The sequence below is a fragment of the Tympanuchus pallidicinctus genome, unplaced genomic scaffold (assembly GCF_026119805.1).
Source record: "Tympanuchus pallidicinctus isolate F22 unplaced genomic scaffold, pur_lepc_1.0 scaffold30, whole genome shotgun sequence".
NCBI lineage: Eukaryota > Metazoa > Chordata > Aves > Galliformes > Phasianidae > Tympanuchus > Tympanuchus pallidicinctus.
Window position 1 is genome coordinate 4,262,053 of NW_026294748.1, and position 24,493 is coordinate 4,286,545.

Genomic DNA, 24,493 nt, shown 5'->3' on the forward strand with positions numbered 1-24,493 from the left:
ACCCCAAATCATGATTAAAGCAGCTCCTCCACCCCCCCTGCACACTCTCACTCCTCCTTTAAGTCATGTTTCCAAATGCTGAGTTACTATCAAGGAAGGTTTAATGGGGTCCTGGATTTTAAAGCCACTGGCAACACAGTCTGGGCCTTTTATGGTTAGTGATGAATAAAAGAACCCAAAGTACTCCTTTTTTCTTTTTTTTCCCCCTCTCTTAACAGTCTCTGCCTACAAATTAAAGTCATTGTACTTCTCACCCTGTCTCTCTCCTTTTGTCTTCTTTTAATGCCATCTCAGCCCATCGGGCACAAGTTCAAGGAATGCTGTGCCCGTCCCTCTTGCTGTCATTCCACCCCTTTTTCCTCCCTACCCATTCTTCTCTCACCCCAAATCCTTTCACCCCAAATTCACCCCAAAGCCACGGGGTCACCACAGGGCAAAGCCCTCGACCCCTCTCCATAGGGCTGGCAAGAAGCCTTTCAGCATGCAAAGCAACCCAAAGTGCTACTATCCTGTCACCCAGCCCTGTTATTTTTAGTGCTCCTCCACTGAAAAGTGCCAGCTCCCTGAATCATGTGATTGCACAAGGATCTCATTTTCTCTCCAAAAAAGTTCCGTGCCCTCACAGCTGCTGAGAAATGCTGGGGACGATGAGTCACCTTCCCAAAAGGAGGATGGAGCCCATTTCTCAGGGACACCTCACCCCTCTTATTACATATCCCCCATTTTTTAACTCAGCGCTGGAGAGAATGAAGCATCCAAACAGCCAGGTGGCTTCAGGAGTCTCCCCGTTGTTTCACATCATTAAGTCAGCGTGGAACAGCTTCAGATCCTTTGGGGGAAGCAGCAACGAAGGAATCACAGAAGCGTTCAGGTTGGAAATGACCTCTCAGATCCCCACATCCACCCCACTGTGCCCACGTCCCTCAGTGCCACGGCCCTGCAACACCCCCACGGATGGTGACCCCCCCTCCATGGGCAGCTGTGCAGTGCAGCGCTGCTCTTTGGATAAGAAACGACCCACACGGATCCACCTGCAGCCCCAGCAGCCCGGATCTGGGTTAAAATGGGAAATAAAAATGCCAGGAGGAATAAGGACGAAAGGGGACAACAAGCACTGCCTGATCTCCATCTCACCTCCCCATCTCATATTTACCCTCCTTGCACGTGCTTAGATTTCTCCTCTGCAAAGCATGGGGAGATGCACTGAACGACACAGAATACAGAAGCAAACATTTTACTGTACTACTGTTATTTATTATTAATAGTGGTAATGCTAACGCTGCCCTTGTAGGCACCTCTACGAGGGAAATAATGTTTGCAAATGTCAATAAACACTTTCCCCAAATGCCTGGGTGTCTGATGCAGCCACGCTCCCCCCCTGCACCACTGAATGAGGGCACAATTTTGCTCCTTGGTCTTCATGCCTCTCCTCTGCCTTGTTCTGAATGGGGAACAAAGCTGGGGAGATGCTCTCCTCACCCCCAGTAATGAAAAAAAACAGCTCCAAAATATGATTTTCTCTCCTCTTTGACTGAGCCCAAACCTCCTTCACGTAAGGCTCCTTCTGAAACAACTCGAGTTAAGCAGTTCAATTTAAATCGACAAGAGCTGTGTTTGCCCCCTTCCCTCATTTCAAATGAAACATTCAAAAATAAAATTAAAAAAAGCCCTTTTTATCTTAATCTTTCTCCATGCTTTCCCTTTCCTCAGAAATAATTTGAGAGTTCTAGGATGAATGGGAAAATGATTTCAGATGACCTAAAAAGGCATTATTACTTCTTCAGAAAAAAGGGTTTGCATATGGAATTGGATCTGGCTGTCACCAGAAGAGATCCCACATCAGGCTGAGCACAAAGGCTGCTGCATGTAGGACAGGGGCATCCAAAGGGGCTGCTCTGAGCCCCAGCTCACATCCATATCTCTGCACATCCATATCCCTCTCTTTCGGGCCCAACATGCTCTGACAGCCATCCCAAGGGTTCATCCTGAGGGTTTTGGGGTGTGAGCTGCTCTCCACACCCCTTCCAGCACAAGGATTTGCTGGAACCTTGCTGCCTGCCACGATATGGCTGTACTAAAGGACAGCTGATGCCTGACATTTATCTTCATGACTGAAGACTGCAGACCAGAGAACATGAGAGGCAGAGTTAGTTATCTTCTCTTTTCCCATGATTGACAGTAAGTGTCAGGAGAGATTAGTTATTCTGTATCATATACATGCCATGCATGTTTTTAATTCTCCCACTGCTCCAGTACTATTTTCAGACCTCGTTGTAATAAATCAAATGTGCTTGCTTTGTGTAGAGAAGAGATTTTGCCATTGTGGAAGACCTGGTGGGCGCCCATTGGCTCTTCCTCCATCCTCAGCCCAGGCAGGGAGCTCCTGGGATGTGCTATCTGACCACCATCTCCACTCAAACTGCAATTAAACTCATCTTCTATTTACTCAATATGACAGTTCCAACGGCACAAAGGGATCTGCTTTGCCCACGGATGAAGCATGGTGATCTCTGGGTTGAAAGCCCAATGTTTAACTGGGATTCCACCTGCCTGGCAACCTGGGATGGCCAACAGGAAGGGAACATGTAGGTAAGAGCAACAGTGAAGTGTGGGAGACACCAGAAGCCATGCCTTGGCCCGACAAAAGCAAAATGCAAAATGCTATTTGGAATGCATAAGCCATCAAAAAGGTTGGCTCTTGTCTGAATGGGGGTCCTGCATCACAAGCAGCCACAACCCGACGTGCTGCTGGGGACAAAGCAGCAGAGCACAGCTCTCAATCAGTGCTGCCAGCTTTGGGACTGCGCTAATTGCAGCCTCAGCACTCAGCACTGCACGCTGTGCTGCAGCAGCCAGGTGGGCAGGCAGCCTGCTCCAAACTGGGTGTGAGACAGCATCACCTGGGGCTTGGATCGCCCTCAAGCTCTGCTGCAGGACTGAGTGGGGGAGGGCTTCTTCGTGACCCTGGGAGCTGCTTTCCTCTGCTGTCCATCCCTACGCTGCTGCAGATAGCTCTCAGAAAGCTGCTTGCTGCTCTGCAATCACTGCAGAGGCTGATTACACGACTAAGTTTTATAGGGCTGAAGTCGCTGAGATTAACCTCCCCATAAACCACCGAGATCTCTCTGATCAGAAATTCCTCTCTGCATAAAACAGCTTCCTAAGCACCCTCCTTGTAAGCCAGCTCTCCTTGCAAAGAAAAAAGCCATCTCCACAGCTACGGCACAGCCACGACACAATGCAAAATGGTGACAACTGTCCCAGGTGGAGTTGTGCCACAGACAACCAGAACCTTCCTGTGAGCAGCACCAGGTGCCCATGTGAAATCGCCCTCCCCCAGCACGAGTGGCCAGGCAAGCAGAGGGGAAAGCATGCCAGGCTGTGGGATTCCCCATCGTGACCAGATGTAAGAAACAAGCTCCACGAGACCTGGAGAAGCAACAGGAAAGGCCAATGCTCATAGAATCGTAACAGCTGGAAAATACCTCTAAGATCATGTAGTCCAATTCCAACCCACCCCACCTTGCCTCCTGCCCACATCTCTCAGTTATTATGGAACACCCCCAGGGATGGTGATCCCCCCACCTCCCTCCTTGGGCAGCTGTGCTGTGCAGCACCATTGTTTCAGAGAATAAATGTTTCTCAATATCCAACCTGGCACTGTCCTGAGCTGCTGCCTGCCTTGTTAGAGTTGATTTCAGTGTGTAAGACAGAGCATGAGTCATTCCTGAGCACATCACAGCTCTGCACTTGCATATTCAAAACTGACGATACCCAATCCCTGGCTTTGGTCTGAGATACTCTGCAGCTCAACAAGTGTCACATAAATTCAGACTCCTGGCAGGATGATGAGCCAAGGAAACACAAGAAATGCAGCTGAGGTTCTCCTTATGCTGCATGTCTGTATACTGCACGGGGCCAGCCCTCCTTCAAGGAGATGCTACAGGGCTGGATAAAACCCTTCTGCCTTATTTCCTCTTAAGGGATCAGCCTGCCTTGTTCGTGTTTGGATGTTCTCCTTTCCTGTAAGGACCACACCAAGCTACAAAGAGTCCCTCACTGCTCCCAGACTGCAAACCAGAGCTTTGGGGCTGCTTGCAAGCCAGCTCTGATCCAAAGTCATTACTTTGCTTGTGTCAACCCAAGCTCTGCCACTGCAGCTTTCTGTAGCCGGCTCCGTACGCACTTTGGGGGAAGCACGGAGAAGACTGCAGTGTCTCCGGGGGTGCCAAGTCCCTTCCTAATGGCTTTCATGTCTTCCTGTATCTTTAAATAATTGACATCTCTTTGTTGCTAAGTACATCCAAGCAAGAAGGCACTAAAAGTTTTAAACCTCCCTGGGGAGACTGGGGCCAGGAAATCTCCGCAGCTCACACGATGTCCTGCCACCAAAGCACCTTGTCTCCCGGATTGAGCTCTCCCAGGATGCTTGTTGCTACCACGTGGAACGTGTCCTCTGTTATTCCCAACAGTGCCCTCCAAACTACTTGGAAAATAATTTCAGAGCAGAGCACGATGCCTACGAAGAGCTCCTCTGGAGAGAAAGGTAATGCAGGAGCTGAGGTTCAAGGAGTCGATTATCAGCCCCAGGAAAGCACAGCACACAGCTGTGGCACGGCTGTGTCTAAGATTCTATTGGTTTGGTCTTATCCAGATGCCAAGCAGGAGCGGGATGGAAGAGCTGCATGCAGTTTCCATTCCTGCCACCATCTGTCTGCCAATATTGGTAGGCTCATGGCACCAGGTTTATCCTCCAAAAACAGTGACTTTATTCTCCATAAGATAAATCTCACTGCACTCCACCTGCAGTAATTGCAGATACATCAACTCGCTCTTGGCCAGGCACTACGTTTCCCAGCACAGTCAGTTTTATCACACTTTTAATTTAGTAAAGCAAGAAAGCCTCACTGGGCACCCCAGCATGAGCCAATGCCAGTGACCACAACATACTGCTCTGCAATGGGATGTGAGTGCAAGCTTCAGCACAGCACCAAACAGCTCCAAACACCACCAAATACCATTGGTATTTTCCATCCCCTCAGTTCCCCCCATCCACCTCTGCTATTTTCTCCCTGGAGCCGCGCTCACTGACCAGAAGGAAGGTCAACCCAAGCAAAGGCTCCCGTGAACCACAAAACCACTGCTCAGCTTCCCACCATAGGGACATCAATCTCTCAGAGTTGTCAGGATGATAAGGCAGCCCGGCCTCCACAATAAGGAGGACATTCAAGCTAATAACTTCCCATTAAGCTCCTCAGAGCTGGATGTTTTCCATGGTTTTCTTCGGGGCTGCTGCCAGGACTTGTTTGCTCCCCTCACCAGCACAGTCTTGAAGGAAAGCAGCTCCAGGCAGTGCTGTAAGTGCCCTGTGTGCCATCAGCGCTGCCTGGAAACCCACGGTAGAACCACAGCCTCTGGGTTTGGGCTCTGCATCTGCCAGGTCAGCCTTCCCCCTTGAAAGGAGGATAACAGAGCTGAGTGCAGAAGATTTAAAAAGCAAGGAAGGAAAAAGAAGAAAGAGCGAAACCTTCTATCCATCACTTCTGATCAAACTCATGCCTGCAAGCACATTTCCAACGTGCTGAAGGGAAAGCCTGACAAGGATGCTCAGGATGCTGTCTCACCCTTTCTCTCCCAACATGAGCTCACCTCTACCTGGCTTTCCTCCACAAACCATCCTCATGCTCACGGCTCACTTCCATCCCCAGCGCATCCCTCTGCTTCCCCAGCACTCCTGAACCCACCGCCCCAGCACCAGCAGGGTTGGAAGCGCTCCCCTTCCCACAGGGAATGGCTGCAGGGCTGTCCCAGAGTGCTAAGCCAGGCTGGATGGGCAGGGGGTGGTCCTCACTGCTCACCTTATTAAATCAGATTGAGGAAAATCTCCCATCCATTAATGCTTCATAAAAATTTTACAACGCTTCCGTTAAAAGAAGGGAAACAAACAGAGATGGTGTTGGCATCCAGGCACTCTTTAAGCCAAGCGCTCTTTCTCTGATGCATTTCTTATATATAGAGAGCACCAAACAGGAAAGCAACCAAGCACAAAGCCCATTTCCAGCTCCTGGGTTTCCCCTCCACACAGTGTCACCAGGTCACTGCAGTGGCCATGAGGTCAAGGCAAAAACACAGAGAACGACACCCAGAGCATCCTCACCAGGACCCCATCTACAAGAGAGAGGCTTTAATTGATTTAATCAACTTCCCCATAACAGTGACAAGGAAAGGAGCAGGACTGATGCGTGGCATGCGTGGAGACCTTCAGCATCTCTCAAGCACCCAAGGAATGGAGAGCCATATGAAGCTCCTGTCCTTTCCAAAACAGAGGCACATAACAGCACTGACCACTCCTTCATTGAAACCCAAAGGAATTTCTGCAGCACTCACTGGCCAAAAAGGTCCAGCAGTCCTTTCCTCCCCTCACAGTGTTTGTTCATTTCTGTGCTATTTCCTGAGCTCTTCCCCTTGCAGAAATGCTCTGCTGCTCCGCTCCCAAAATCAGGCTTCCTCATAAGCAGTATATTAAAAACCAACCCCCTAAAGAAAACTGCAATGGAATACGAAGCGCAGTGATTGCAGAGCAGTGACAGCCCCTGATGGGAAACACGAACACCAGAAGTGAGGGGGAGAAGTACATAGAGCCAATGCTGAGCAAAATATTATGCTGAGAGTTCAGCAGGCAAAATCTTGACATCAAATGTGGATTTATACATGATCTACACGAGCTCCATCTACACTGTAACTTAAATACATATTAATTCTTTTGCTTCCATGCAGCCTCAAGCCTTCTCCTTAGACAAACCTGAGATGAAGCTCAAGCAATTCAATTAGTGGGGCGGCACCCATCTCCCACTGACACAACTGGGAGCTCCCTCAGCATCCTGCTGCTCACCATCCCAACCTGTTTGCATCACTCAGGCTTTGCAGGCAGCAAAAGCATCAGAGCTGCACCACGCAGCCAGATGGGATGGATTCCCCCATCTATCTTCCCCATGGCTGCTGGCAGAGCTACCTGAGGATGACTAAGGTTGTTAAATAAATAGAGGGCCTCCCAAAACACAGACACAGGCTGGAGACAGGTCAGATTAGGAGAGCTTCACTCCCACCTCCTATTTGTCCTGCTCCTCTCTCAAAGCTTTCTGCACCTCCCAGGTCGCAGCCTGAGCTGCTGAGCATTACCAGAAAGCAGCAGGAGAGCAATGCACGAACCAACAAGGAAAAATCAGCAATAAAGCCTCTGCCACCTCCATCCCTTGCTCTGGAGAGGCTGCGAGGCTGGTTAATGGATGTCAGTTCTGTTTCCATTGAAGAAAATAAAAACCAATGAAAGCCTCTTAGTCAGGCAGGGCACAGCGACGGCCCTGCTGCTGACTTTCCCTTCTCACCCCGTGCACCCGAGTTCCCTCCATCATGCCAGCACGCAGGAACCCAAAGCATGCAGCAGGACCAGGCAGCCCGCTAGGTTCCTACAGGAGCAGGAGAAGGCAGAACATCCTTAGCACAGCCCTCCATGCTCTACTGGTACCTGCAGGTGCTGGCAGCCCTCTGCACAAACCTCAACTCCAGCAGCCCTGTTAGCAGAGCCCTCACTACAGATGCATTTATAAAGGCTGCAGATGCGCTCATACAGACAAAATTCCCTTTGCACCAGCTTTTTGCTTTTGCTCCTGGGGGTCACTTTGCCACGCTGACACAAGCAGTGCTTTGCTGGCAGAGCAGGGCTGCTCCGGGTGGTCTGCACAGCACTGGCTCTGGTTTTCCCTTACTGCTAAAGCATTTCAGCCTCTCATGCAGAAAAGATGCAGCTCGGACATTTCGTTAGCACTAAAAGAATACTAATGAACTCGCAGGTTGCTGTGTGAGGTAGCTAATGACAAGCCTAATGACAAGCCTCCTCCAGAACTGCTTAGCTGAGGCTTCTGGAAGTTAGAGGGATGAGATGCAGATGGACTCAGCATCCAAAAAAACCCCAAAAATGTAATGAAACAAAAACACCAAAAAAACCCTCTGTTCTTGCCCCTCTTCTGCTTGATGAAGTATCTGGTACTTCTCTGCAGCTCACTTGCTGAAACTGTACGCTTGGCTCTCATACCACACTCTGATCAATGTTAGATATTTCCTTTTTTGATCCTATTCCTTCTCCTAAATGCTTGGGTGGGGATTTATCACATCGACATGCAAGCTAGCCATTTGGACCCCATTTTACAGCAAATGGAGAGAAAAAGGCACTGCTAGGACACAATCTGTCTGACCTATTTTAGACATCTGCCTTAGACTGGGATGGATTGCACCCTAAAAAGGCCCATTGCTCTCCAGCGATTGCAAAGGGGGACTAGACAACACGCTCAGATGCAGACATCCATCATCCCAGACACCTGCAGTTACATGAGCAAGTATCCCAGATTGCTCGTGCTTTTCTGTGCTCCGACCAAAATGCTAATTGATTGAGAGCCACCCAGCCTTCCAGGGGGCTTTTTGCCGGTGCCTTTGCTTTTTCTCCCCTGCGACAGATGCATTCCATCTCACGTTAGCCCACGCTGGTCATCTACATCAAAAAGAAGAGAAAGGCATCTCTATAGCAGGGTCACCTTATGAGAGGTTAGGCACACTTGGAGGGATGGCTATTCCCTCTCTCTCCCCAAACCTTGCTTAAATCAGGCATCCAACTCCTGGGTGCCCCAGAGGCTCTGGGTACCCCAGTGCTTTGGGAACGAGGGTCGCATCCTACCCAAAGCAAAATCCATCTCTGCACAAGAGCTTTCTGCAGTACCCAAAACAGACCCAAGCCTTAAGCACAGAGCCAAGCATCCCCCGCACCGGGGCAAGGCTGGATGCAGACCCCATCTCTCCAGCTGTCTCGTCTCTGCATAATATCCCCTGGTGTGTTTTCAGCCCAGACTCCTACTGGAATGAGCTTCTGCATTTGTGCTCTTTGCCTGCGTGCCTCTGTCTAGCAATATTCCCCAATAATCTGTGAAGTCTTTGGCCAATTTTAACTAAATTTGACAGAAGAACAGATGGCTCAAAGACATTAAGTACCTGCAAGTCTCGTACAGACAGGCAGCCAGGTATAGGAGAGGGACTCTGCATTGCCCCGTGGAGGGAAAGGCCACACAAAATGAGATTCAGCCTCATTGGAAGCTCAGAGCCCACCAGCACAGAGCCCTTCCCGGAGTCCCAGCCACAGGCTGCAGTAATTTACTCCTGCTTGGACCAAAATGAAGCGAACTTGTAAGAAAGCTGGCTGCCGTGCCAAGCAGATGACGGATTTTGCATATGAAAGCAGAGCCCGTGTGACAGCTTAGAGGAAGGAGCAAAACCAACAAGGAACAAAAGTCACATTTCCATGCGAGCAAAGCGGTCACGTCTCTCCTCAGGACCTCGCCTTGCAACGAGCTCAGCAGCAAGAAACTGCTGGAAGCCTGCAGCCAGCAGAGCAGCTCCCATCTACTGCAGCTGGAAAAGCAGCCGGTGGGAGCATGCTGTCTGCAGGCACCGGTGTGCTGTGCTAGGAGGGGCTGCCCATCTATTCCCTGTCAATCTGCCCTTTTTAAATTGAGATAGTTTACTAACAAGTCAAACTTTGCACCAAAAATGCCTGCAGAGCCATGGGTAATGCTGGGGTTGGTGCTTCACGTGGTCCAAAGTTGAGGTGCGTGGCACAGAGTGATGGGAAACGGTGGAGGTCGGCACAGAAATATGGCAACCATCCCAAAATCTTTTGCAAAATACACAACCGGTCGCTTCTGTGCACGTCTGCAACTGCCTCACCCTCCCGTGACCACATTAATGTCACAAGTGTTTTGCTTGCTAATTAATACTCACAAATTCCCCACGCTAAGGCATGTGCTGCCGTTCCTATTTCATGGGCACAGAGGGGAACGAGCAGCAAAACGCCTTCACCTTCATGTGGCAGAACCAAGGCAGGGCTCCCCAAAGCACAGCAGAGCTGTCCCCAGCCCTGTGCAGCCTCTCCCAGCAGTGCAGATGGGCTCACTGAGCCACATGAAGCTTTTGGCACGCAGAAACGACCTGGATGCAACCACAGAACGGGCTCTTGCTCAGCAGCTATGGGGGGGCAAGGAAACTGCAGACCTGCACATCTGGCCCCACACATCTGCCCCCCCCCACACACACATCTGGCCTGGCTCTCACCATTGGGGTCTGGCTTGTTTGCCTCGCCAACCCCCCCCTGCTCTCAGACAAGGTTAATAGGGTAGAGAGAGAGCATCTGTTTATGAGAAGGTTATCAAGTGAAAGGCAGTAACACAGGCTCCAAACCAGCTTTTCATAGCCTCTTACTTATTATTTAATTTGGCTCCAGTATGTGAAATTAGGCTAATGGCTGTTAAGTGGTTAAGGCATGCACATTGTCCATCTGCCGGGAAGGCTCCGGGCCGTTGTGCTGTTTCAAAGGCTAAGAAGGAAAAATAATATGAGAGTTGCATGCTGTTAGCTTGAGAGCTCATAAACGCATTTTCTCCCTCTTTCCCTCGCTTTTTTATTTCTTTTATCTCCGATGCTTTGCCTGTTGCAGCATTAGGAACTTCTGGAAAGCGAGCTATGGGCTTTTTTTTTTCTTCCCCTTGTCATTGCTGTTGTGCTGTTTTTCCCCCCTTGAATGAAGGGTGAGCCAGCCAGCTCCAACAAAGCCACAGACACCAGCTGGTGCCATCTTCTAGCAGAGTGCAGCATCTCCCACTGGATATCAGCAGCGGTCAGAACAAAACCCTGAGCTTTTTGCTGCTGCTTCCTGACACCAGGATTGGCAGATTGTCCCCGTCAACACGGCACCATCTTCGCACCCATAACCTCCATGCACACCTCAATGGTTTCCTACACATTTGGGTACCTTAGGTGACACCAGTGCAGACTGAAGCTCTCTTTTCCCTCGAATCCCATGTTGTGCCAATTCTCATGGGGACTGGGGCTGGACCTGATGATGTTGGTGGCCTTTTCCAACCCTGAAAATCCTATCCTGTGAGTCCTGAGTGTCTCCCACAAGAGTTGGGCTCATTCCTACATTATTTCAGGCAGCTAATGGGGTCTGTCAACACAGAATCATAGAATATCCCAAGTTGGAAGGAGCCCATAAGGATCATTGAGGACATCTACCTGCCTCACTTGGAAGTTACAGGCATATAACTCCCAGCCCTCTCTAAAACTTGCAAGAAATCAGTTGACCAACAAAAAGCAGCAGAAATGGTGAAGTGGAAAAAGGGCATGCAGAGGACATGACCTCCTACACCCTGCTTCCATGGGTTCACGAGGAAGGGCTGACTGACTTTGTGGCTGAATTACACTGCATCTGCCCAAAACTCCTCGGATGAAGATCCATCCCATCTCACAATGGAACTATTTGTCCCCTGGTCCCCAGATGCAATTTGCAAGCTCTGCTCCATTGCTGGATAAAGACATTGCACAGTTTTATGAAGACTGGATGCTGCTGAAGGACCTACAAAGGGCACAGCTGGAAAGCAGGGAACCAACAGCAGCACGCCATGCAAACACAGGGGCTCCCCAAAAACCAGCTGTGGACATTTGGCTTTCCAAGGAGCAGCCCCAGGGCTGCTGGGCCCCAACAAGGTGCTCTGCTCTCATGAAAGCAGTCCTTGAGCTGCAGCAAAACAAATAAAGGCAGTCAAAATGGGCTCTCTAAGTAAGAGCTGAGCCGTCTCTGCGTGAGAAGGGTTATTTATGGGGCCGCGAGGAGGGAGAAGGCAGCTGAAGAGCATTTCTCATTTCCCCCCATTACTGCAACAACCCCACTTGAAATCCAACTTTATTTCTTCCTTCTCATGCCAGGAAAGAAAACAAAATAAATGCCACTAACAAAGCCACAGCCTTCCCTCCCTTGTTATCCCCCTGATTTCTCCAGGGCTGTTTCAGAATCATAGCAGGAGCAATGCGCAGCGCTTGGCAGCACAGCGGAAAGATGAGAGCAGTTCCCCATGCCCGACCCCCCCACCTCCCCCAGGTGCCCCCAACCAACTCTGCTCCACCTCAGCACTGCTTCCCTGCAGGTGCTTTTCCATCTGCACCGCTCCCACTGCCTGCAGCTCTGCACCCTGCATCTCTTCGTAGGTATCTGCAGGAATTACTGCTCCCCTGCACCGTATCTATCTCAGTTCATTAGCTGTGCACCAACTATATATCTCTGCATCTCTATACCTACATATTTCTATACCTCTATACCCATATACCTCTTTAACTACACAGACAGATATTCCGTTTCCCTGTGTTATACCTCTGCACTGATACAGATACTCAGAATCCATGTGTTATACCTCCATACTGATATGGATAGATATGCAGCTCCCACGTGTTACAGCTCCATACCAACACAGACAGACACTCAGTTTCTGTGTGTTACACCCCTATAGCGATACAGATAGATTTCCATGCGTGCCAATGGTTGGCATGTGCAGAATGCAAGAGATGGTCATCACAACACTCAGCAATCCCAAACTGCTCAGCCCTCTACTCAGCTCAACGCCCACCTCCCTGAAGTGCAGCCTCACCCAAAAGGCAGCAGCCAGCATCTGGAATGCTTTGGGGAAGGGATGGGGAAATAAAGAAGGAGGAAAAACACATGTTTATTGCACCGTGTGCAGACAGAATAAAGCACATTGGAACAACCTCCAAAGCGAGCTGCTTGGAGCATGTCCTGCAGCTCTGCACCTGCTCACACTGACACCATCGTCGCGACAAATCAGTGCACGGCGTGCAGAGCTGGGGGATGATGGAGACGAGAGTGGGGGTCTGGGGGAACCTGCCTGGCTTTGGCCAATTGGTGAGGAAAAGCTTCGCTGGTGTGGCAGGCTGCATCTGTGGAGCGAGCTGCTGCAATGGCTCTGAGCTGGCAAAACCCCTGCTTTGACACTTTTATGCCTGCGCATCTGTGCTTTTGCCAGCGGTGCGTATTCCCCTCGCAGGCTGTGGGAGACATTAAGCTATGCTAGCAGACGTGTGACACCAGGAGAGCTTTGTCTGAATTGCATACTCTGGCAAATGTGCAGGATAGAAACCATCTACAATCAGGTTAAGGGATAAACACTGACAAGTCCTAAGAGCCTTTACAGACCCTACATCTCCAGTGCACGTGCAAGCTGGAGGTAGGGACAGCACGGTATGGCACAGCACAGCATGGCACAGCACGGCATGGCAGAGCACAGCATGGCACAGTGTGGCACGGCACAGCACGGCACAGCGTGGCTGCAGGAGCTCCTTCGAGGAGTGCTCAGCTCTCACAAGCTGCCAGTGAGCATATGCAGGGAACGAAAGCATTGCTGTGCTCTGCTTCTGATCAGCAGTGTTTTGAAGGGTTTTCTTGGCCTAGTCACCAGCAAATTTGGCAAGGCGTTTCCCAAGCGCTGAGCTGGCACTTGCAGGAAAGAGGGTGCTTCATTCCAAGGCGGCAACATAAAAACCCAAGGAGAAAGCTTTGAACTAAAGCTGATGGGCACAGGGCTGCTTCTGAGCCATGAGCGGAGGGAAGATTTGTGGGGATGACGGTGAGCTGGGAGTAGGCTGCAGAATTATAGGAGGAGAACTGAGGAACAGAGGTTGCTTTGATTTCCTCCCGTACTTTATGGAAACAAAGCTTCTCCCTCCTCCTCTCCTCCCAGGGAACACAAAGGAACATTCACTGCTCGTGGCCCGGCGCTGGGACCGGCACTGCAGGTGATGGATGGGGATGAAGGAGAGGAGGAGGAAGCGCTTCCCTGGGCTCTGCAGCAGCAAATGGCCTCGGCGATTAAAACTGAGTGGGCAGTTGTGTATCACTCTGGATTTTCTGCCTGTTTCATCACTAGCAGTGACTCAGGAATATTCTTCATCGCCCTCGAGCGAGGATATGATCATTTTCTGCCACTTGAGATGAAGCTAATTTTACAGCAGCGTAGAGAGGGAGATGTCATGTGCCGATTTCTATACTGCCTGCATCACATCAGCGCAGCACAGCCTGGCTATGGGTGCTGACTGCAGGAAAACCCAATGGTGGGGATAAACCACCCCAGCACCAGAGGAGGGCAGTTTGGAGGTGCTGAAAAATGAGAGATTGAAATCCAGACTTCACATCACAGAAAGAGACATCAGTATCCTACCCCCAGTCACGCTTGTTAGGAGAAGTATGAAGCATGAAGTTTTGAAACATGCTCCTAAAAGGACAGGTATGATAAGCAAGAGGTTCCTAGGACAGATCTCTGCTTGCACCCAGCCCAGCCATGGCTTAGTTAAGTTACTGACAACTGGCAAGGCGAAGAAAAGTAGTGATAAGAGTGGGCACATCCCCATCCCATCCTTTGGGCTGCACCAGGCCATTGCTCTGCACCCTTCCATCCAGCACCTCTATGGGTTCATGATGCAGCTCCCTAATACTGAGGCTGGGTCCTAGCATGGAGGATAGAGTTTCTCCCATGTGACTCTTGGCCATCAAGCCAAGTATTTTCTTGGTATTCAACCCCCCGTGATCTTGGCCATTTAACAGGATGGAGGCCACCAAGATGGTGCAGGTGGATCTATAGATGGCCACAGTGTCTCATGTGCTGCACCCAGGCATGTGTCTGAGGTCAAAGCCCCGTATTTGGCTAAACAAGATCAGCAGCCTGCATGTTGCTGGCTGTAAACCAGCAAGGAGATTGCAGCTGCTGTCCTCCACCAGCCAAGGACAAGCAGGGAAATTTAGGAGATGTAGCTGACGTGCACCAGTGAAGGTATCTCCCTCAAACATCCATCTCCACGACAGGGCAATAACAACCCAAGGTGGGATTTTGGCCTTCTGGCCACATCCTGCAGTGCCACAGAGCATAAGCACCAAGAGGGGAGAGGAAAGTCAAGGGTAATGCTGCCCTGAGCTCCTCACGGTGTGTTTGCAGAGGACTAAATCACATCTCACAAGCACACTGGAGTGCCTTGGACTCATGTACCCACACTGCTGGCTCCCCACACCGCCACATCCTGCCCTGACTTACACCTTGCACTGAACTGCTGAGCAAATGGGGTCGCAGTGTGCAATGGCCAGCCTACAGCTTGGCCTCTGCAAGCTGATATTCAACAGAAACCTTGTTTGAGTCAAAGCAGAACAGCTCCTGCAGTTCAAGAAGCAATAAGGAAGGATGTAGTAAGAGGGAAACACTGATTTCAGAATGAGAGCAGCTCAGAGGTGGGCAGGAAAACACTCTTTTTGCAGCCAAAGGGAAACTCTGATTCCAGGAATTCTTCCTGGAATGGAAGATGCTCTAAAACCTTATGGAACTGAAGTGCGAATTTTCCACCTCAAAGCTGGAGCACGAAGTGCCTGCCCAGCTCCCAGGAAATGTCCCTGCAAGGTGAGCACTGGACCCACAGAGATGAGCTTTGCTTTCACCCAGGCCCTGCAATCCTGTCACAGAGATGGCCCTTCTTCCTTTGAGCTCAGTATCTTTGTACTGGACTGCAGGAGAGCACCAAAGATGTAACACAGCAAGGATTACTCAGGAGCAAAGCCTCACGCCTAAAATTTACTGGATTTGAATGACTTCAGGCTAAGAACCCAAATGTAACTCCAGATGTCAGTGCTGTGCTCACCTGCAGGTCCACATCACCTACAGATCTGGGAGTGGGTCTAAACCTAGAGCTGTCCTGCTCCCTTCCTCCATACCCTGGGGAGTTTCTTTTGCCTGACACTTTCTTATTAGGGATGTACAAGAAACTGAAAAGCACCCAAGTTCTGTTGAACAGAGAACAAAACGCTGGGAAAATAATGAACCCATCATGACTTTTTTTTTTTTAGATATCAGGCTTAAAAATCCAAAGTAATGGATGTTCGGATCATGTCTGGGGCTCTGCATGTGTCTGATAAAACAGACACAGGTGTCAGAGCCATTTATGGCTGCAGAGACGGTCAAAATCTCCCATCTCTGGAAAAAAAAATCCACCAAACAAACCTGTGATATTTCACCAGCTGCTCGTGCTGAAAGGTGGTTTTATTCCTTATTTACTCTGTCCTCATTGGCATGCAGAGCTAGACTCATGCGTCTCCTCTTTGACCCCTGGTGTCCTTTCCCTCCCCAGAGGTGTCTCTCCCTCCCCGTCCCCATCTCAGCATCACCACCAGCTCCTCTTCCAGAGGACAGCACAGCTGCCAAGTTTGCCTGCAGCCACCCATCCCCATCCATCTGCTCTCCCATCTCCTCATTTTGCACGTAAGCCACCGACCTCCTTCCAGCAGGACTGCTGCTTGGAAGAGCCAGGAACCCTTACTCAAGGTGAGATTCCTAACGCCCTGGCAATGAAGGCATGCGTGGCATTCCAGCAGAAGGAGATCCAAGCAGCCAGCCTAGCTCTCAGCTTCCAGCAGCTTTTGCACCTCTGAACATTACACCCAAGGGCATCACGCATTCGCCTTGCAGAGGTGCTGCATGCAACAAAGAGCCAACTCTTCCTGCTGGGAGAAGGCTTTCTGCATTGCTATTCCTTGCACAGGGCGTCAACAGTTTGCACATTGTAGCTAAGCTGCTGTCTTCCAACCTGATCCACAGTCCATTACAGTTAGGATAAAGACTTGTGGTGACATTAATGAGCGCCGGATCAGCCCCTTTGTCGGCATAAATCTCTTTATTGCATTGGGGGGATTGCATTTTCCCATTTGCTTGTTTGTTTGGCTCTGTATTCTCATTACAATTTCTATTAGCCAGTTCTCCCGCTGATGTGGTCGTAGATTAAGTCCTTCCTATTTTTACCCTTTCCTCCTGAAGGAAAATAAGGGTGTTTGAGCTCCAGCACCACAAACAGAAACAGGCAGGCTGGGGGGTCTGGAAGAAGAGAGGAGCAGCTCTGCTAGACCAAGGCTGGATAACTCCCCTGAAGCCAACAGAAGGGGCACAGATTCAGGTCCCATGCTTGATTCTGAGCTCAGTCGTGGTGAAGGCCGTCCCACTGCTGGAACTCCAAGCTCCAGGTGAGAGCAGGGTGCTGCTGGCCATCTGCAGAGCCCCCCTGCATAACACACTTTGCACTTTTCCCAACAGAGGGGCACATCCCACCACCGAAGACTGCAGTGCAAGCAGATGACTCACAGAGACAGAGAAAGGAAATGTTCCAAGGGCTACACAGAGACGAACACACTGATAGGACCTCGGGGGGCACCTAACACCAGATGAACTTCCATCTCATAACACTGGCTTAGCACTCAGAAATGCCACCCCAGCACCTTCCCACTGGACAGCTGTGTACCTACAGGCTCTGATCCTCACCCTACCAGCCCTTCTCATCCCAAAGTGCCATCTGCTGGATTTACACCTTCCTCAAGCTGGCACTCAGCCTTAGGATGGACACAGAAATGCACAAGATGCCCCCAGCCCCAAAAGCCACGCTGAGCTCGAGGCAGCAGAGCTATAAAGGGAAGCCCTCTCTGGCACAGCAATCAAGAGCGCATCTCATCTCAGATGGAAATTGTGCTCAGAAAAAATAAAAATAATCCATGCATATGACGTGTGTGTGTTTTTTCTCTCTCTCCCCCCCCCCCCCCCCCTCACTTTAGGCTGATTCCATCTCGGAGATGGGGGAGAGGTGGCTGAGATTTGCTGACATGTCACTTTAGCAATCAACTCCTCTCTCAGAAACGCCGTCGCAAGCAAAGCCAGAAGCAGCGCTGGGGATGTATTGGGGCTGTGCAGCCCCTCTGCTGCGGGTCTGTGGGTGCAGGGAGGGACCCAAATCCAACACAGAACAGAGCTGTGTGTGAGGAAGATTCCCTCCTGTGCAGCAAGCAGGCAGGTTCTGTTTGTATCCATCAAAGGCAAACAAACATGCTGGATTTTGTTTTGTTTCACCGCCAAGTTATCATTTCTCCAAAATTACTTCCAGAGCACAACACAGGCAAAACGCATTTGTAAAAACAGGTTCAGGTAAAGCACTGTGGAGAGCAATGGCAAAGGGCACAGAAACCACATGAAACATAGGGGTTAGAAGGGATTCAGCCTCTGTTAAACTCAGATTTGACTCTTCACGGTGGAATCAAAGTGAATAAAAGCATCGGGAAAACCAGGGAGCAGTCAGGGAAAGAAGTGCTGCTCTGCTTGGATCTGCATCTGCTCCTGCTCAGGGCACTGTGAACTCATGGGGACGCCTGCAAGCACCCATGTGTGCTGCTGGCATTGTCAGAGCCGTGCGTGGGAAGTGCTGACTGATGCCTATCAGAGTGAAACCGCAATCAAACCTCTTGTTTTGGTGCTGAGAAAGCTCCTGCAGAGGTCTGAGAAATGGGTTGGGTTCGGCACTGCTGCAAGCACAGGGTGCGAGCTGCTTGTTACGGGGGAGGGTAGGATGCAACCAAGGTGTGGGATGGGATGGACCAGCCTCACCCTCACCATGTGATGAAGAAAGGCACCCTATGCTATCCTCAAGCCCTAAGCATAACCCCAAGAGCCCAACACGGGCACTGATAAAGGCACTGAGAAGTCAGGCTGGACATCCACAAGCCCTCTTCCCATCCCTGCAGTTTCTACTGCACCCCAGAGTAACTCGCCCACAACCACCCCAGGCACAAGCTCTATACCAGCATCTAATCACAGATATACACTTAACCATGACCAAAGCAACACAAAAGTCTGTGTGCTTCAGCAGACATCCCAAAACAGAAGGAAACAAACATCCCTGGTGCCCCCACCCCACTCTGACTCATCCTTGCAGGCACACGAGCGCAGCCGCATAGCACTGACCCCAAACGCACCATCCCCAACCAAAGCACCTGCAGCCATACACCCAAACATAACTGTGGAACAACACAGAGCAAAGCCTGCACGCCTTTAAATGAGCTTTGGGGCTGTGCTTTGCTGGGCCCGGGCACAAGCTGCTCCCTGCAGCTATGCACTGTGCTGTGACCAGCACGCCGGACATGGAGCAGGGAGGGCATTGCAGGGCTGCTGGCACCCAGTGTGGAGTAACCTAATTGCAGCCCTCGTGGGGTTTTTCACAGAAGCAGCAAAGTTTTTCAGCTTGCTTTCCCTTTTGTCAGCTGGGAAAAAAAAAAAAGAAGAAAAAAAAGCAAGAACCATAAAAAGGGACCTCCAGAGACATATGCTTCCTTCCAAGTCCTTGGCTGCGGCTCGCCGTCCTCCCACCGCGCATGGAAATGAGTGGGAAGGGAGGAAAAAAGAGAGGAAGATCGTTTTCCCCCTCCCTGTGCTCCCAGCATCAGTGTGCTGGGCGGGAGGAAACACGCGGCAGCATTGCTATTCTGAACAAGTGAACTCCCAAACAACAGATCGATGGCTGCACCGCCAGAGCGACTCATTGCTCCCAACCGTCCCCACCTTACACCAGCAGGAAAAAACCACCCAACTGCCACTGCAACACGCACTGCTACACCTCTCCAGTGACCAAACTAATGCCATGAGATGGATAATTCCCAAAAGCACCGGGCCCAAGGGAAAGCACAATGGGAATACTGTCTGCAGGGCTGCTTCCCAAAGCCAGGTGCAAGATTTGTCACCCGTGTGTCACCACCCAACAGCCTCGCTGAGAAGGAAAGCAGCCCTGACTCTGTGCTGACTCACGCCGCTGTCCCTCTGCTTTCTGTGCAATGCTTGGTTTGTCTGCACGCTGCACACTGAGCGGGGCTGGGCACCGTGGGCAGGGACCCCAAGCAGAGCAGTTCTCCTCCTCCCAGTGAGTTTGCAGAGTGCCCATACCCACGGCTCCTGCACCTTTTGCTCCCTTAACACGAAACCTTCCCTCTTCGACATCCCATTGTAAATCCATAGGATTTTCGGTGCTTGGGAAAGCCCAGATGTTTGGAAGAGCTATTTTAACCAGCAGCCAGGAGGTGAGCTCTGATCCAACACACCCCTATGCACCCACACCCAACCTTTCTGGCCCAGCCATGACATGCCACAAGACAAAATCATCGGGATGGCACACGGCTGCTCCGTTCTTTCCTCCTGGGAACGTGCAGGGGCTGTGGGGCTGAAAGGCACAGCTACACGATGCTGAGTCCCAGCAAACACACAGGGAGAGGATTCACATTTGTAAGAGAGTCCGACCAAAGATCATCCCCTTGTTCTGTCATCCTGCCTTGGCCCTGCTCCACTCGCTCCCCTGCGCACACCCAACCCCGCAGATACCAAAGTCTCTCCGGAGTTGCAAGCACTGCTCCCAGCACAGCAATTAAAATGCAGCCTTGTACTGCTCGTGTCCCTGCCCAGCAGCCCCAGCAGGACACTGCGCCCATCTGCTGCGAGAATAGGGACCAGGAGTGGGGCACAGTGCTGGGCACAACCCCTGCTCCCATGGCACCGCTGCAGACAGGACCTGAGCAGGGGGTGCAGCACACAGCCCAACATCCCCCCCGCTGCCCTAAAGAGGGGAGCGGCACTCACAGCTTTTTAGTTCCCCGACTGGGGAAACTGAGGCACATCCCAAAGGCACAGGCAGCTCCCGCGCAGCACAACTCCCCCCAGCACAACCCGAGGCAGCAGCTCCTACCTGAGCGTGGCACTCTCCCCTTGCCGCACAGTCACGTTGTCCATAGCTTTGGGGAAGGTGGCATCTCCGCTGCGCACGGGCACTCCTGCGGGCACAAGGAAGAGCAGCCTGAGACAGAGGACGACTAGGCACCTCCAGGGCAGGGCTAAGCACCCACCGACCCCCATCCTGGGCAGCAGGGACTTTTCCACCAGGCAAAAAACACACCCGACGAGGCCACCGGGAGCGAAAAGGGGGGAGAGGAGGGAGGGGGTGCGTGTGTGTGGGGACGGGGGGGAGCAAAACCACCGGGGCGGGCGCGGAGGCGAGCGATGCGGAGCTCCACGGAGATCAGGAGAGCCCCTGGAAAGGCAGCCTGCGAGCACTGAGCCTGCCGAGCGGCATCCGGAGGGAGTCCCCAGTATCCTCGGGTGAGGGAGGAGGACGGGAGGGCCGGGGGGAGGAGGAAGAGGAGGAGGAGAAGTGGCAAAGGTGCTGGACGCTGGGCGAGCCGGCTCTTCCCGGGAGCAGTCCGAGGCTCACTTGGGCACGGAGGTGCCGGGGGCTGCGCCGCGCTCCCGCCCCGCACACACACACTTGTCCCGAGTTCGCAGCTCCCCAAGCGGGGGCAGTCCATAAAAACAAGGGGAAAAAAAAAAAAAAGAAGAAAAAAAAAAATAATGAAAGAAAAGCCAACAACAGGCGGCAGAAAAAGACCACCACTCCCTGCAGCGAGCTAGCAAGCGGGTCCAGAAGCAACAAAGGCACAGCGGGCAAAGGCCTCCGAGTGCCCAGCAGTCCCTCTCCTCCTCCAGCCCCAGCGCGGGGTCCCAAAGGCAGGCTGGTCCCGGCGGGACGCAGGGCGCTGGGATGCCGGGCTGCGGGACGTCGGATGATGTTGGGACGTCAGTTGATGTTGGGATGTCGGACACCCTCAGCAGCAGGAGGACGGGGTGCAGAAGGGCGGCAGCATCCCAGCCCCGGCGGCAAGGCTGCTGGGGAGCATCCCTGCGCGGCACGCAGGCTGACTGCCCGGGGTTGTCATGGCAGCGGCTCCATCACTGACCGGCACTTTGGCTCCCGCACGCTCACAGCACCGCACAGCCGCGCGCAGGCAGTGGGCGCGCGCTCTCAGGCGAAGGACGGCCGCCTTAACCCCCACCGCACCGTGCTCCACGGGGATGGGATGGGGTACCTCCCCCCCTTCTCGCCTCCTCGCTTCCCGGCGTGCTTACCTGCACCCGGCAGCCAAACGACCTCTGACATTTACCCCCTCTGCTTCCACGCCATCCCCTCCCCAGGCACAAAGGCGCTGTGCAGGAGGGGAAACTGAGGCGCAGGATGGTTCCCCTTTCCCACACTTCCCATCACCCACCAAAAAAAAAACCCACGCAGGCAGCGACGAGGAGAGGCAGGAGGGTGCCCTCCTGGTCCTCTGCACCTCACAGACATGAGCGTCAGTGCTAAATTCCTCCCCAGCTGCAAGCGCAGTCCCCGAGTACTTTTTATCAGCTCATAATTTAACAGATATCGCATTTGCTTATGCCGAGCAGTTCCTCCTTCCCTCCGCTAGCGGCCGGACGCGTTAATAATATTTCCAGGCACAGCTTCGTGCTGGCAAAAGGTGCTGGGAGCAATCCTCAGAGCTCAACATCCCGGAGCCACAGAGAGCTGCTCTGCCTTCAGCTCCCGCAGCCCCGCACCCCCGGCTCACGCACTGCCCCGTCCCCAAATCCGCCCTCCTCCATCCCTCGCCGCACGCCCTGCAGCCCTCGCCCCGCACCGGGGAATTTTTGTGGGCTTTAAATCACTGCCAACCTGAGCTGGATTCCGAGGGGTGACCTAGATGTGAAAGGATCCATAGCCTGTTACTAATCCCCGGAGTCTCCGAATCCCCTGTAAACTACTGCTTAATTCACTAACTGTGCTATTTAATCTCTCCAACATTATGAGCTGTGCCAGGCAGAGGAAACACTCAATCAAATAAAGCTTTATTATTATTGTGCGCGCTGATAGGTCATATGAGAAGGGGATTGCTTTGCATCTCTCTCCTGACTCCTTTCCCTTCCGAAGGCTCTGCTTTATGAATCCAGCACTGCTGGGACGTGCTGCCCTGCATTCCCTCCCTCCGCTTCCCGGCTCCCTGGAGAAGGGAGCAGCTCTCTGCAGCCCTCAGCGGGAGGAGGGAGCTCTGCAGCTCACCCTGCTCAGTGCAGGAGGGCTTCACAACTTTTGCAGCCACAAAACCTAGCTGCAAACAGCAAGATGAGTTTGTGACAGAATGAAACTCCACGTGCAGAGCTGCATTTCCCCTAGAGCAGGGAATTTTCAGGGATGTGTGAGTCAGCGAGGAACAAGAGGCACTGATTTTGCTGGAGCATCCTTTTGGGACCACCCTGTGCTACTTACTAGCTGCCCTCATGAACAGGACCCTCAGTGCACACCCTGCTCCCTTTGCCCGGGCAGTGACAAGCTCCTTCATCAGCAAAACCAATGGGATCACAAGGACTGCAGCCATGCAAACTCCTAAAGCAACATTCAAGCTGGGCACCCTCCATCAGGACAGAAAGCACCTGTCAGCGCTGAGAACAGGAGGACCTCAAAAGGCTTGCAGTGACTTCCAGACATCCCAACCCAAAGTCACCAACCAACTCTGTTAGGAGAAGCTTGGTGTCCTCCGCAAGTCCCAAGGAATTTAAATGGCTGGTTCCTGCATACCAATGCCCAGCAGAATCCCTGCCCATCCCGCTCTCCCTCTCCTGCACACATGCAATGTACATATAAATCAGCCTGTCACAGCTCGTCTCTTTTCTGACAGCTGTAATTGCTTCAGACTTTAAAAATATCTATAGACAATAAACGCAACGCATGAAAACAGCAAAGAGAAAACAAAATCAAGATTCCTTTCAATAATTCAGTCGCTCCAGCAGCAGAGGAGCCAGCAACCGAGTCCAGCTGTGAAGGTTCAGCAGGAAGAGAAAGGGAGCTTTGTAGCCTCCTCTGGGGATGAGAGAGCCTTTCTTCCTTCGCTGCTTTTTGACCACAGCAGCAGAGCCTGCCATGCACGGACGAAGATGCTTGCAAAGCAGCACCTCGCCTTGCTTTCAGCTCCTTTGCTTTCTTCCTGCTCAGATAAAAATCTCCTTCCTTCGCAAGCAACAGGCAGGAAACAAGCGGAACGAGCCGGGCGCACACACACACCTGCTCTGCACACATATTTATCTCCTCTCGCAGCCTCCAAGGGTGAAGGCCCCCCCTCCTGGCAGCAATTGCGAGCAGGAGGGGCGGGGAGCATCGCATGGAGGGATGCAGGGGAGCAATGAGCAGCAGGGAGGATGCAGAGAGCTCTCAGGGACACCGCCAGAAGGAGCCATGGGTGCTGCTGTGCAAAATATTTGGGGAGGGGAGAGATACTGACTCAATTTTCCAGCAAGATTGGACAGGGTGAGACTCAGCAGTGCCACTCTGCAGCAGCTCCTGGGGCACGCTCCCTTCCCTTGCCCCTGTGCTCCCCCAAAGCCCAGCCATGGCTTTTGCACCATCGGTTTGCCCCAAATCAGCTGCAACTGTAAGCCCAAACCAGCCCCAGCCAGCATTCTCCACTGCTGCAGGGGCCTCCTCAGTGCTGAGCCTTCCAGCAAAACCTCCTGCTTTGGGGTGAAACAGAACAAACAAGGCCAACGTGCATCGCTGAGTGGTCCCATGCCCTGATGCAAGCCTGCCACTGACGCTCCTCCATCAACTGCAATAAAACAGTTTCCACCTCTTCCAGCTTGCTCAGAACTACATGGCATCCCCCTCCCATGCATCTGCTCAGGGGCTGCTCGATGGATGCCCTCACACCCAGCGGCCAGCAAACCTACACACACACAGCCCACACCTCCCCATACTGACAGAGTTCAATCCTGGAGGAAAAAAAAAAAAAAGAACCAACAAAAAACCTGACTTTCCATAAGTAGGTCACAGCCAGGCAATTTCTATGGCCGGATTTGGCTTTTAATTCCTCTTTTTTTTTTTTTCTCCTGTTCACAAAGCTGATAGATGGCAA

General features: G+C 52.0%; 1 protein-coding gene across 10 annotated transcripts in view; it reads right to left on the minus strand.

Annotated features, from left to right (window-relative positions):
- Nucleotides 1–24,493, minus strand: part of LOC128087678 (protein CEPU-1) — a 307,830-nt gene that overhangs the window by 84,060 nt on the left and 199,277 nt on the right. For 4 of the 10 annotated variants that reach the window (XM_052697522.1, XM_052697521.1, XM_052697516.1 and 1 more), the window contains one exon: nucleotides 20,467–20,551. In XM_052697522.1, coding sequence (XP_052553482.1) covers nucleotides 20,467–20,551 — 85 coding nt within the window. The other 6 variants (XM_052697514.1, XM_052697513.1, XM_052697518.1 and 3 more) reach the window with 4 other exon arrangements.